General features: G+C 36.0%; 1 protein-coding gene across 2 annotated transcripts in view; it reads right to left on the bottom strand.

Moving 5' to 3' along the window:
* LOC125655633 (complex I assembly factor ACAD9, mitochondrial-like) overlaps positions 1-13,825 on the bottom strand; it is a 31,956-nt gene extending 18,131 nt beyond the window's left edge. For both annotated transcript variants that reach the window (XR_008797314.1, XM_048886000.2), the window contains exons 1-7: positions 13,519-13,825; positions 10,105-10,195; positions 9,705-9,806; positions 8,968-9,074; positions 8,082-8,182; positions 7,247-7,394; positions 67-169 (exon numbers count right to left, since the gene is read on the bottom strand). Coding sequence is in view for 1 of the 2 variants with exons in the window: in XM_048886000.2 (XP_048741957.1) it covers positions 67-169; positions 7,247-7,394; positions 8,082-8,182; positions 8,968-9,074; positions 9,705-9,806; positions 10,105-10,195; positions 13,519-13,764 (898 nt within the window). In the remaining variant the exon portion in view is untranslated. The remainder of the gene's footprint in view (positions 1-66; positions 170-7,246; positions 7,395-8,081; positions 8,183-8,967; positions 9,075-9,704; positions 9,807-10,104; positions 10,196-13,518) is intronic.
* Positions 13,826-15,034: the final 1,209 nt, after the last annotated feature.

Genomic DNA, 15,034 nt, shown 5'->3' with positions numbered 1-15,034 from the left:
GGATCTCCCAGTTAGTGATGGTTTATATTTCACCTTGGTACACAGTTTAAGTTGGAATTTACTCACTGTTTGAGCCACGGATGCCTAGTTTATCCTCTGGTTTTCCACTTGTTATTCCACCAAAGGCTCTCTCCACTATAAAGGCAGTAACTTTGTCTTTTTCTGCACCCTAAACATTGAAGCAGTATTTATACGTATAATTACACTGTATTAAGGTTCGTAGGAAATCCAGTCATCCATCTTTTGCCTTCAAGCTGACATACTGTATAACAGGTGTTTTTGTGGTTGGAAATATTTGCAATTTGATTCCTAAAAAGTTGTAAATCACATGAATTTCTATGTTTCAAATTTTTGCCATTGCATGATAACGATGCATTTTGAGAACATCTTAATTTTGTTGGAACAGTTTAGAATGTTTTGCCATTGTAACTTCTTATCCATGAAATTCTGCAAAATATGGACAACCCCAAAAAATACCCGTTTAAAGGGACTGATTCACGATTTCCCCCAAAATTTTGTTTTTCACTTTTAATGATCAAAAGCTACTGTCTAATATGTTTAAAAAATTTCACATAAAAAATAATGTTATACATTACCACAGAAGCTCATTTTATGGAGTTTATTATTTGTTTTGTAAACAAAGACTGTGGTATGTTATTGTTTAGGGCTGTTCCAGAAATGATCAAATGGGGGGGTCGGGCGGCAAACGATATTTTTTTGTGTGGGTGGTCGTATTTTTTCATATTTTAATTGGTCCGTGGTTGGACTGTTAAAAAAATATTTATTATGGGTAGTGGGTAGTTTCTATTGTTTTATTTTGTGCTACGTGGGTGTTGAGTTTTCAGAATATTTTTATTGTCGCTCTTGTCGTGTTGGTTACAAAACGTCGGAGGGAAAATTGAAAACGTGCTTTCGAAATGCTGCTTTCGAAATCGGAAATCAGAAGTAACATAGAACTATTCGAGTTGTCGCTCTTTGCAGCGCATAACTTTCCATTACGGCACTCTTCAAATTAGAGGCGCGTTTAGTAGGGTCCCTTTGGACGTGATGGCGGCGAACTCTGTTCTGTAGATTATTACAGTTTACAGTGCATCGATTTTGGGAATATTTTGAAACCAATAGGTATTCCGTTTTCTAATAAAAATAGACAAACCTTAGTTGATTTATACGAGGGTACCGATGCGTTATATTTATCAGTTGGTGTGATGGTGATATAGAGGCCTCCGGGCGCGGGCTCCATTAGAAGACGAACGATTCGTGGAAAAACATATCCATACCCATTTCATGATAATAGCATCGTTTGGACTCCCAATCTTTCCAACATTCCCGCCATAGATGCCTTTGATTGTTGATGTGACATCGTTTCTTCAGAACTACTGTGATACAATGTCGCACAGGCATTACTGCGTCATTGACTAGAATATTTGTCCCGAAAACCTCACGAGATTTGTACCGTTTTCATTTTTAAAAATATTTTTGTGGTGGGTCTGGTTAGTTTTTTTTTTTATTAGATGGGTCATTGTAAAATGAGTTTATTAATTTGATGGGTCATAGGGGTAATTTTTTATTTTTTTTTTATGGGTGCTTGGTATATACAAAAGGTGCCTCCCGACCCCCCCCCCCCTCCCATGTATTTATTTCTGGAATAGCCCTTACGAAATTTTCAAAAGAAATGGATATTGATCAAAGTTTATCATATCTTTCACATTTCAACCAATCTTTGGGTAAAATGTGTCATCTAAAAGTTAAAATTTGTGACTCTGCAGAATTAAGATGCTTTATATTACAAAATTATTGTTTCACTGGTTTGTTTGTATACATTAAAAGACTCGAGTCTTTGTTCACATAACACTGATTTGAGGCTAAAATATTGCTTTTATTCTTGAATTCAGAAAGTCAAAATTTTGGCTGTCAACATTAAATGAGTTATATTTTTAATGTTTAACATCAAAAATGAAAAACATTTTTTTCAAAAATCGTGAACCAGTCCCTTTAATGCACAGTATTCTTTGAATTCTATTAAATTATTTGTGAACCAACAACACAGAGTTTGGACTTTCAAGTGAAGAATGTCAGGAAAATTCTGAATGGAACCTACATTTCCTTTCTCTCTTTGTCACTTCATTTTTAATTATTATGTTCCCCAAAAAAAGTTTGGGAACATATTGTTTTTACTCTGTTTCTTATTATTAAGGTCTTCCGTCTCCTGCGGAAGACCTTACTATTATTGTTCGCGTTCTTCTTCTTCATTAAGGTCTTCCGTCTCCTGCGGAAGACCTTACTATTATTGTTCGCGTTCTTCTTCTTCATTATTATTAAGGTCTTCCGTCTCCTGCGGAAGACCTTACTATTATTGTTCGCGTTCTTCTTCTTCATTATTATTATTAAGGTCTTCCGTCTCCTGCGGAAGACCTTACTATTATTGTTCGCGTTCTTCTTCTTCATTATTATTATTATTTTTATTATTATTATTATTATTATTATTATCATTTTCCTTGGTAGTACACGCGTTTTTCTCAGCCATTTCTCGATCAATTTTCACGAAATTTTCAGGAAAGATGTCTTTTGGTGACGAGACTTTGCTTGCAAAATTTCGTGCTTGACGTCACTTCCGGTCAGGAGTTATCTCTCTTTTAGTGACTATTTGAAGGGCCTTGTTGTCCACACATCTCCTCCGTTAGTTTTGAAGCTAGAGTCTTGAAATTTCTACACAAGATAGAGTAAACATTTTAGAAGATTTGTGGGGGATTCGATTTTACCGGAGGCGATTTGCCTAAACGCTCGCCTGGACCTGAAAAAATGGATGCCAAAATTTTTCGCCGATTTCGGCGAATTTGGACCTTTGATCTCCAATATCTTTTTTCTTGCAAATATTTTGTTAAGACATGTAGAACAAAAGTTGTGCACATTTACGAGATCTTTTCGAAAATATCAAGATTTAGGGGCTAGGCCCTTAAATTAGGGATCTAGAAGGGCTCAAAGTCTAGATCAAATATCTCAAAAATCGTTAATATTTTGGTATAAGTCAAAGAACAAAAAATGTTCATCTCAACAATCCAAATCTATTCATATAAAAATTTAGGTCATATGTTACGTAATAAGGGATTTTAAGGGCCAAAACCATAAATTTTTTATCCCTTGTATCTCGAAAACGACAAATATTTTGAAAAGCAATAAAGAACAAAAGTTGTTCAGAATGATGATCTGAACAATATGCATATTTCGTTTTTACCCTATGTGGCCCCGTTAGGGAGCTACAGTTTGGCCCCTAAAAATTACTTCTAGAAATAACTCGAGAACGGTCAAGAATTTCTAAATACTTGTTGAACAAAAAATGTTTGAAATGTCATGACCTTTCTTACGATATCAAGCAAAAGGGGCTGACCCTTTAAATTAGGGGCCCAGAAGGGTCCAAAGGTTTATGAGAATATCTCAGAAACTATTAATATTTTGTAATAAGTCATTGAAGCGGAAATGTTCATCTAAACGAGCTTGTTCTTATCAAATCAAAAAGTAGGTCATATGTTACGTAATAAGGGATTTTAAGGGCCAAAATCATAAATAATTGACGCCTCATATCTTGAAAACGACAAATATTTTGAAAAGCATTATTGAACAAAAGTTGTTCAGAATGATAATCTAAACAATATGTACATTTCGTTTTCTCCCTATGTGGCCCCGTTAGGGAGCTACAGTTTGGCCCCTAAATATTTCTTGTAGAGATAACTCGAGAACGGTAAAGAATTTCTAAATACTTGTTGAGCAAAAAATGTTTCAAATGACAAGGCCTTTCTTACGATATCAAGCAAAACGGGCTGGCCCTTTATATTAGGGGTTCAGAAGGGTCCAAATGTTTTTGAGAATATCTCAGAAACTATTAATATTTTATAATAAGTTGTAGAAGCGGAAATGTTCATCTCAACGAGCTTGATCTTATCAAATCAAAAAGTAGGTCATATGTTACGTAATTAGAGATTTTAAGGGCCAAAATCGTAAATATTTGACGCCTCATATCTTTAAAACGACATATTTTTTGAAAAGCATTATTGAACAAAAGTTGTTCAATGTGTCATAACCTATCGATCAATATCCAAAAATGGGTCTGTGGGCCTCATGGCTCGCCTGTAGAGTCGATTTTTGTCGATATCAGTCGATTTCAAAAACTTGTAACTGGTAAATATTTTGTAAGGACATATTGAACAAAAGTTGTTCAGTTTATCGAGATCTATCGATTGATATCAAGAAATAGGCCTATGGTCCTAATGGCTCGCCTGTAGAGTCGATTTTTTGTCGATATCGGTCGATCTCAATAACTTTTTACAGGTAAATATTTTGTAAAGACATATAGAACTAAAGTTGTTGAGTCTATAGAGGGCTAACAAATGACATCAAGAAATAGGCCCGCGGGCCTTATGGCTCGCCTGGAGAGTCGAATTTCAAACGAATTTCACCGCAACTTTGCTTCAGAAGCTTATGATATGAAAAATTGATTATATCTAAAGTGTCTTAAAGTCGGAAACTAAATTGGGACTCATTTGTCTTTTTTTTTTTTTTTTTTAACTCCGAGTGCATCAACAAATCGGACGGAAGACCTACTCGTTGCTCGCAACGAGATCGTGTCTAGTTATTATTATTATTCTTTTTCTCCGGTACTTTTTTGTCCGGTAGTGTTCTCAGAAACTACAAAAGGGATCGATATGAAACTTTCCAGGATGATAGTATAGCGTTTGTAGATGTGCATAGTGATAGTCATTTTGTTTGCACGTGCATGTACGCGCGCGCACGTGCATTGCAATTTTGGTACAAAAAATGGAAAATCAGAATATTGAAGGAAGCGATATAAAACCTAAATAGGATGATAGTATATCATTTGTACATATGAAAAATAATAGTTATTTTGCCAGCACGCGCACGCATGCGCGTGCACTACAAAATTTGTACGCTAACTTTGGAATCAGTCTAACTTTTTTGTTGTTCATTGAAATGGCTTGAAATTCATATCATAGGTAGATATTGAGACCCTTAACTGATTTACATGGTCAAAATTACCAATTTGCACGCGCATGCACGTGCACTTCATTTTGATTGGATAATGCTAAAACGTTTGTAACTATCTTATTTATGAAGCGAATGAGATGATATTCACAGCATACGTAGACAATATGTGTATCTATATGTTGGTGTAACAAAAAATGCCAACACACACGCGCATGCGCGTGCAACGTTTTTTAAATGTTCAATTTTTAAAGGACGATAACGTTTTTGTTTTTCATCAAATTCTATTCATATTAGGGGTTTAGATGTATCTTGGTACTCCTTACAAATTGCTGTGGTTAGAATTACTGCTCAGTACGTGCATGCACGTGTGCTGATTTCTGATTGGACGATTTTAAAATCGCTATAACTTCCTTATATTTGGTGGAAACGTTATGAAATTCATACTGTGGGTATATGATACAAATGCCTGTTGAATGACATCAACAAAAATTCGGAATCATACACGCGTGCGCGTGTATGCACGTGCAATGCTTTCTTTCATTTCTTGGTACTGAAATGACCATATTGAACGTACTACATGTAATTAAAGGCTAAAATAAAATGATTTTTTCCTATAGATTCACAAGGACATCACTTTTTAATTGGGGGAGGTTTGGGGAACATCTGTAACGGTCCCCGTTACAATTAGAACTAGTTGAATTTGTCATTACCTAATAACAATCTAAAAACTCCTATAATGAATATAAAATTGTGAGCAGGGCAAACATAAGACCCCTGGACACACCAGAGGTGGGATCAGGTGCCTAGGAGGAGTAGGCATCCCCTGTTGACTGGACACACCCGCAGTGAGCCCTTTATCCATCCTGATTATGTAACCAGCATAATCTGTAGTCAAAATCAGTGTGTAAAGAATGACCTAACTAAGCTTGGGAAATGCATCAGACAGTATTCAACCTTAGGCTAAGGGCTGTTCCAGAAATGATCAAATGGGGGGGGGGGGGGGGGGGGGGGGGGCGGGCGGCAAATGATATTTTTTTGTGTGGGTGGTCGTATTTTTTCAAATTTTATTTGGTCCGTGGTTGGACTGTTTAAAAAATATTTATTATGGGTAGTGGGTAGTTTCTATTGTTTTATTTTGTGCCACGTGGGTGTTGAGTTTTCAGAATATTTTTATTGTCGCTCTTGTCGTGTTGGTTACAAAACGTCGGAGGGAAAACGTGCTTTCGAAATGCTGCTTTCGAAACGGAAATCGGAAGTAACATAGAACTATTCGAGTTGTCGCTCTTTGCAGCGCATAACTTTCCATTACGGCACTCTTCAAATTAGAGGCGCGTTTAGTAGGGTCCCTTTGGACGTGATGGCGGCGAACTCTGTTCTGTAGATTATTACAGTTTACAGTGCATCGATTTTGGGAATATTTTGAAACCAATAGGTATTCCGTTTTCTAATAAAAATAGACAAACCTTAGTTGATTTATACGAGAGTACCGATGCGTTATATTTATCAGTCAGTGTGATGGTGATATAGAGGCCTCCGGGCGCGGGCTCCATTAGAAGATGAACGATTCGTGGAAAAACATATCCATACCCATTTCATGATAATAGCATCGTTTGGACTCCCAATCTTTCCAACATTCCCGCCATAGATGCCTTTGATTGTTGATGTGACATCGTTTCTTCAGAACTACTGTGATACAATGTAGCACAGGCATTACCGCGTCATTGACTAGAATGTTTGTCCCGAAAACCTCGCGAGATTTGTACCGTTTTCATTTTTAAAAATATTTTTGTGGTGGGTCTGGTTAGTTTTTTTTTTAATTAGATGGGTCATTGTAAAATGAGTTTATCAATTTGATGGGTCATGGGGTAATTTTTTATTTTTTTTTATGGGTGCTTGGTATATACAAAAGTTGCCTCCCCATGTATTTATTTCTGGAATAGCCCTAATGACAGGCTGCAAATGAAATCGTTATAACCATCATAGAATTTGCAAATTGTTGACTTTAAACAAGACTTTTGAGACCCCTGCAACATAAACTTATTTGTCTGTACATGAAAATATTTAAGAAATAAATTTCATTTTGGAAAATACACGAGGATATGAACTGTGACACTTCAAGCCAGTATACTTTGTGAAGCCTTTAACTGTAAGCGGTGTGATCAATGAGAGAAAATCTGTGACAACTGATAAAATATACATGGATATTCTAGATACTCCAATAGTGTATAAAAACTCTGACAGAACTCACATCTACCATGACTTTTGTTTTAGCAAACACTGTAAAGATATCAGCAATCCCCCCATTAGAGATCCAGATTTTGCCGCCATTCAAAAGAAATGTCTTCCCATCGTCTGAGAGTGTGGCTCTTGTTTGTATGGAGGCTGCATCACTCCCACTGAAAAAAGATATCTCATTGTAAAAAAGGGATATCTCATACAGAAAAAAGATATCTCTTTCTAAAAAAGGGATATCTTATACAGAAAAAAGATATCTCATTGTAAAAAAGGGATATCTCATACAGAAAAAAGGTATCTCATTATAAAAAAAAAAGGGATATCTCATACAGAAAAAAGATATCTCATTGTAAAAAAGGGATATCTCATACAGAAAAAAGATATCTCATTCTAAAAAAGGGATATATCATACAGAAAAAAGATATCTCATTGTAAAAAAGGGATATCTCATACAGAAAAAAGATATATCATTCTTAAAAAGGGATACCTCATACAGAAAAGCTAATTCAGAGAAATTATGTCCCCCACTTAAGGACAGAATGAATGAGTGAAATGCCTAGGGAATTCCTCACCTTGATGGACAGAATGAATGAGTGAAATGCCTAGAGAATTCCTCACCTTGATGGACAGAATGAATGAGTGAAATGCCTAAGGAATTCCTCACCTTGATGGACAGAATGAATGAGTGAAATGCCTAGAGAATTCCTCACCTTGATGGACAGAATGAATGAGTGAAATGCCTAGGGAATTCCTCACCTTGATGGACAGAATGAATTAGTGAAATGCCTAGAGAATTCCTCACCTTGATGGACAGAATGAATGAGTGAAATGCCTAGGGAATTCCTCACCTTGATGGCTCTGTGAGACAAAATGCAGCTACATGTTCCCCCGTGGCAAGCTTAGGTAAATATTTAGATTTCTGTGCATCATTCCCGGCTATCAGAATACCCTACAAGGTAAAAGATCATAGCAATAATATCAAAGAACTCAAGGAATATGAAGTTCATAACTTCAGAGAACTTCATTTAAAACCTTGGATATGCTGTTTAACATGATACGCACACAGACACACACCATTTTATTTCAAAACTGGTTACATTGTCATTGGGGAATTAAGAATTTGCTCTAGAATGGCTTTTTGTTTTTGAAATGTCATGGTGCAACTAATAATGCAGTTAGTGTGACCAATTTTACCTTTATCTCAATGGACTAGTGAGTGGTTAGTGTTGATAATTTTATCTTTATCCCAATGGACTAGTGAGTGGTTAGGGTGACTAATCTTACCTTAATATCAATGGACTAGTGAGTGGTTAGTGTTGATAATTTTATCTTTATCCCAATGGACTAGTGAGTGGTTAGGGTGACTAATCTTACCTTTATATCAATGGACTAGTGAGTGGTTAGTGTTGATAATTTTATCTTTATCCCAATGGACTAGTGAGTGGTTAGGGTGACTAATCTTACCTTTATATCAATGGACTAGTGAGTGGTTAGTGTTGATAATTTTATCTTTATCCCAATGGACTAGTGAGTGGTTAGGGTGACTAATCTTACCTTTATATCAATGGACTAGTGAGTGGTTAGTGTTGATAATTTTATCTTTATTCCAATGGACTAGTGAGTGGTTAGGGTGACTAATCTTACCTTTATATCAATGGACTAGTGAGTGGTTAGGGTGACTAATCTTACCTTTATATCAATGGACTAGTGAGTGGTTAGTGTGACTAATTTTACCTTTAACCCAATGGACTGATGTGCAGCCAGTGTGACAGCAATTGATCCGTCCAGAGCTGTGATTTCGGCCAGCCTCGCAAACTCTGTTGCATTTAGTCCGAGTCCCCCTGATAACAAACAGTCACAGAAAAGCTCACTAAGTAGGATTTAGAAATATTTAAATGGCAAGATTGCATCCCGACAGCTTCCTATAGTGGTAGTTTCAAAGGAATTCGAGGTTGTTTGGTTATCTAACTATGTCTAACATTTCAGCAATGTCATATAATTATAAAATACATGAATAAAACAGGAGTACCATGGCAATGTTCTGCTGAATCATGTCACTCTTTCAGTTGTATGAAGTAAACTAATCTCACTCTACACCTCACGAGTATGTTAGTTGTGTATGTTAATCTGAATGTATAGTTATTATGTTTTATATCAAAAATGAAAATTTCAGACAAAATTGTTATGGAAATTCTTTCTCTTAGTGTAAGGGGTAGGTCATGATTCAAAAAGTTATCTGATTATATATGTAACAGATTTCAATTACTACAATAAACACTATCATTTTCATTTATTTACTGGGTGCACCTTATTTTCAACATTACTGCATTTTGAATTATAACTCAAAATCAAACTTATATTGATGCGTGAATCCTTTATTTGACAGACATAAATTGCCAGTCTAATGGGATTATGAACACTCCATGCATTATACATTTTTTCTGTTTATTGAATTTCTATAAATCTGATACCGTATTCCTCTGGAATCTGTTGTCCAAAAAGGCCGAGGTCTTTCACGCTCTGGAGAACTTCATCTGGAATCTTGGCGTTAACATCAATACTTTTGGAGTCCACTACAATTCACAATGACTCTATTATTTTAGTGAAAAACACTTATTAACAACCCCCAGTTAGAAATTTCCTTTAGATCCACCCTTTGGTGCAATTGAAACAAACACTAATCCAGATCCACCCCTCTAATTACAGTCTTAACCAACTCATCTTTAGATCCACCTCATGTTACACCTTTGGATCCATCCCTTACAGTTTGTACCAACTTTAGATCCACCCCTAGTTAATTTTACATATACACTCTTTTCCATCCCCTAGCACTCCTAGTTACAGCTTCAGACACCTGAATGTGATACTTACATCCCTCGTTGAAGAACTTGTCGATCGGTTGAACCATTTGATTCAGATTTTCCAATTCCTCTTTTGTCAGCTCTGGATAAACCAGCACTTCCTGTTAATTAAAACATGAAATATTTCCTATTATGAATTGCAAGGATTTTCTGCCCTTCAATAACAGGGATCTGATTTGGGTTTTTTTAGTTGGAAACTGGTAAATTGACAACCATCAGTGTGATGTTGATCAAGTAATGGGGCCTCAGGTCAGAAAAATAACGCTCCAGAAAGTAAAGGAACAGACACTGCCTACATCAACACACAGTGAAGGATTTCATCAGATCGCAAGCTAAATCTTAATACATCCAAAAGTATTACAATTAGTTATGAAATTAAAATATCTCTTTATTTATCCTAATCAAAACAAGGGGCCCACAGGCCAATTTCAATCAAACTTGGTAAAAATCATCCTTGGATGAAGTGGATTCAGTTTGTTCGAATGGAGGGTCATGTCCCCTTCAAAAGGGAAATAATCAAGAAAAGGGGGGATTGCTTTTTGTTACCATGTTTTTCTGTATGTCTAAAACTCATACTTTAGTGTCATCTTCACCTTTGTCTTGTCATTCGTGAAAGTGTAATGTCACCGAATTATGAAAGCATCACAAAAGTTTATTCATCCAAGAAATCCTGAAAGTGAGGGAGATATGAAGATTTATTAGATTACTAGATTCTTGCTGATGCTATATAACAAGAGACCCATGGGCCACATTGCTCACCTGAGTCACCTTGGCTCTGCTGTTGTTCAGCTGTTGTGATTTTAAAAGATTTTTTTTTCAACACTTTAGTTATTCCCATGAAAAGAGACCTTGACATACTGTTGCTTCAACCCAAAGGATCATGACATAACCATGATACAAGCAAAGTCACAAGGTTATATCTTATGGTATGAAATATTATACATTTATTGCATAATAGTGAGGGAGATATGAAGATTTATTCACCCAAGAAAAATCATATTCCCCGAGGGCAATGCTATCATGCATGATGTGATAAACAAGAAACTGTCTAGTGTCTAGTGTATTGCAGTAAACAAATTGTAAAACGGTCCACGTATACAGCTAGTGAGCATGTAACAAATCTACATGTACTTGTGCAATATCCTGTTGATATCAAATATAATTACACGTTATATGTAATACGTGCAGTAATACACACCAGTTTGTAGCGGTTATTTCTGTCTGCTTATCATAAATTCCCTTTCTACATACAGAATATACTGACTCCAAGCCAACAATCCTCTGTAAACCAAAGAAAAATTCACCGACCCAAATCAGACACTACATATAACTTTTTTTTTCAATTTTGATAAGAAATTTTGAAAAGATCTATGCCATATTTAACAAGATGTGTTTGTGAAACACAAATGCCCCCGATAATGGCCAATTCCGAAGATGGCCAAGGTCACGAGGGCAAATATCTTGGTACCATTAGAAAGATCTTGTCAAAAGAAATGCTCATGTACAATATGAAAGCTCTAATATTTACCATTTAGAAGTTATGACCAATGTAAAAAAAAAAAAATTAAAGTAGGTCAAATGTCAAGGTCAAAAGGTTCAATACCAATGGAAAGATCTTGTAACAAGGAATACTCATGTGAAATATCAAAGCTCTATCACTTACTGTTCAAAAGTTATTAGCAAGATTAAAGTTTTCAAAAAGTAGGTAAAACTCCCAAGGTCAAGGTCACCGGGTCAAAAATGTTGGTACCCACGGAAAGGTCTTATCACAAGGAATACTCATGTGAAATATCAAAGCTCTATCTCTTACTGTTCAAAAGTTATTAGCAAGGTTAAAGTTTCAGACAGAATGACAGAATTACAAAATGACAGACAGGACAAAAACAATATGCCCCCTGATCTTCGATCTCGGGGGCATAAAAATATGTTACTTTGTTAGTAAGTAAAACATTTTTCTTAGCCAGCAGAATTTTATTTAGTATGAAATCTCCATGACCATTAACAAAGCCCGATACCAAAACGTCATGAAGCACATCATTCCATGTTTCCGCGTCAAACTAGTAAAGTCGGTTCTTGCGTAAAGTTCCGCTTTGATTGCCACATTTAGTAATTAAGGGAATGTGTTGATACCTCCAACAGTACTCCATAGATTTCAAAAATGCTCATCATCTAATCACTGAACATATAGACATATTGTACGTGTTAAAGGTTGATTCTACGAACACTCGAGTTTCATAGGATTTATTCTGCTATTTACACCATATATAACACTTAAATAAAGTCAGGTAGAATGTTTTAACTATGGACAATGGTGTTTTGAATTGAGGACACATGGATATAATACTTATAATTGACTGTCGAAAATATCAACACTTTCCCCTACTGAAGAACACAATTTGCACATCCCGATGTCCATAAGTCTCTTGTCTCTTCGCTCATCGTATAGAAACCATTTCTTCATTTCAATCTAGCAGACCACCTCTATTTGTATTATTTGTTTTTATTCTAGATCAGAACCAAGGAAGATATAGAAAATTCTGGTCATCATAAATTACTGATCTGCACCTGAAACGACCTGGAAATTTTCCAGAAATAAGAAAAAACTTCCCCACAATGATGGAATAAAAATTTTTAGGTTGATGCGACTTTCTCAGACTAGGTTGGACGAGGGGAAACAAACAATATTTTTAATTTGGCCCAAGTTAAACCAATACACCACTATATATGTATGTAAAAAAAAAAAGAAAAAAAATCCTGAATTTATAAAAAAAATTCTTTTTGCATTCAAGTTTCTCTGATTTACATTTTACTAATAGTAATCAGTCTATCAGAAACTAAGATTTCAAATAAAATGTTTTAGTGGGGTAAAATAGGAAACATATTTGGCCTGATAAAAAGCACGAGCCTGACAGTCTTGCGATATGTAAGTTTCACTTCGTCCAATTCCAATTTTATTGAACTTGATCTTTGGGCCAGTAGCTAATTTCTATAACTATAAAAAGAGCTATATTTAACTATTTTCTTAGTTTTAATGTTCACAGGTAAAGCAACATCAACTTTGTACTTGAATGTCACTTGAAAGCCTGCTAGTACTACTACACTTATTGTTTTTGAATGGGGTAACATTGAAACATAATCATTATGGGCATATATGCCCATCACGGAACATAAATTGCCATTGCATTTTAGAAAATGTTGACTAATTGTAGTACCCCTAAACCTAAAACCGCAGAGATACAGATGCTACGAAGGAAATTAACATTACATCCTACAGTTGAACTATGTGTATATGCATTGCAAATATCCGCCTTGAGAACATGTAAATTTAGTTACATAAAAAGCAGAAAAAGGATTTTTCTCAAGGCTTTATCTTAAAATTTAGTACCACAAACACCTCAACATAAATTTAATCGAATACACTTACTTTCGCAAACCTTCCAAGAAAGAGCTCCCGAATAAAAGGGGTATTTGTCATAGGTTTACTCTTCTTAATTCGAGTTTCCTCTGTCTCTTTCTCTGCAACATCTGACTGTGAACTTTCCTTGGCGACTGCCTGTGAGGAGTAAAACTTCGGGACTCTAGGAAGATAAGCAGTACCCTTACATTCCCCATACAGACACGTTTGTCGCAGAGATTGCGTTAGGAGCCTTCGCATGGACATTCGTAACATTGTGATATTCTCCCGGCTACCCTACGTGAACTTCGGCTGCATTCCGATCTCGATCACTAAGTCAGTTGTTACATAAATAAAATCCTGGACCCCCCCCCCCCAAAAAAAAAATCCAAAATAAAACCGCCCCTAGAGCTATATAATGCATTATCAAGGTACATGTGATATAATATGAATGCTAGGTGTAAATATATTTAGAATAGGTGGGGGTGGGGTATTTTGGGGGGGGGGGGGGGGGGGTTGATTGCTTGTGTAATTTTGATGTTTTTTGTCGTCTGGTTTTGTTGTTGTTGTTGTTGTTGTTGTTGTTTTGTATTGGGGGGGGGGTGTTATTTCCCCCATCGATTTGATATAATAACATGATAAGGGATAAGATATTTTTAGATCAAAGTACTGAAAGTATTCTAAATTGCAGACCTTGCTGGGGAAAATATTGGGACAGACCAGAGAGCTATAGATCCACTGTATAGCTTTTAAAATCGGATATTTAAAAATAGCGTAATAAATGTGTGTTGTGTGATGAAATGAAAGGTTTTGCGTCTGTACCAAAGGAAACCAGAACAGATTCATTGATAGACTCTGTCATATTAATGATTTATTCATTGATGTTTTCCGCCACACCCAACAATTTTTCAGTTATATGGTGGCGCCCAGTTTTTATTGGCAGGAACCTGGGAAGAGAACACCGACCTTCCGAAAGTAAACTGGGAAATTTTCTCACTTACCGGCGCGAGCGGGATTGGAACCCGCGCCGACAGAGGTGAAAGGCCGTGTGATTTTGAGCGCGATGCTCTAACCACTCGGCCACGTAGGCCCCGCTCATATTAATGAAAGGTGAAGATAACGAACAGTGATCAATATCATCAATCTCTACCCAGAGTTATCGTTCCCTACACTAAGTGAGAACAAGGAACGACAACTCTGGACCTTATGCTCTACTGGTTTGCGAAAAATCATCAGCATTCTGGGATATTTCCAATGTATTAATTCTTCCACGTTTGAAAAATGGCACACACACTGCACAGGCACAGACAAATTCAACACACACATATACATGTACACATTGATATATCAGGGCCGTAAATTACATGGAGGCGGAGGAGGCAGCTGCCTCCTCCAACTTTTGAACCAAAAAAAATTAAAATTTAAAGTTCATTAGAATTTATGTTGTTTCCAATAACTAAGAACATGATACCTCCCTTAAAAAGCATTCCAAATCTTTCTTTTAGAATGAGTTAGTCAAGTAACATCTTAGAAGGCCCTAGAATCA

The sequence above is a fragment of the Ostrea edulis genome, chromosome 7, assembly GCF_947568905.1.
Source record: "Ostrea edulis chromosome 7, xbOstEdul1.1, whole genome shotgun sequence".
NCBI classification, from domain to species: Eukaryota; Metazoa; Mollusca; class Bivalvia; order Ostreida; family Ostreidae; genus Ostrea; species Ostrea edulis.
The sequence above is the reverse complement of the archived record's forward strand: the minus strand, read 5'-3'. Positions and strand labels throughout refer to the sequence as shown.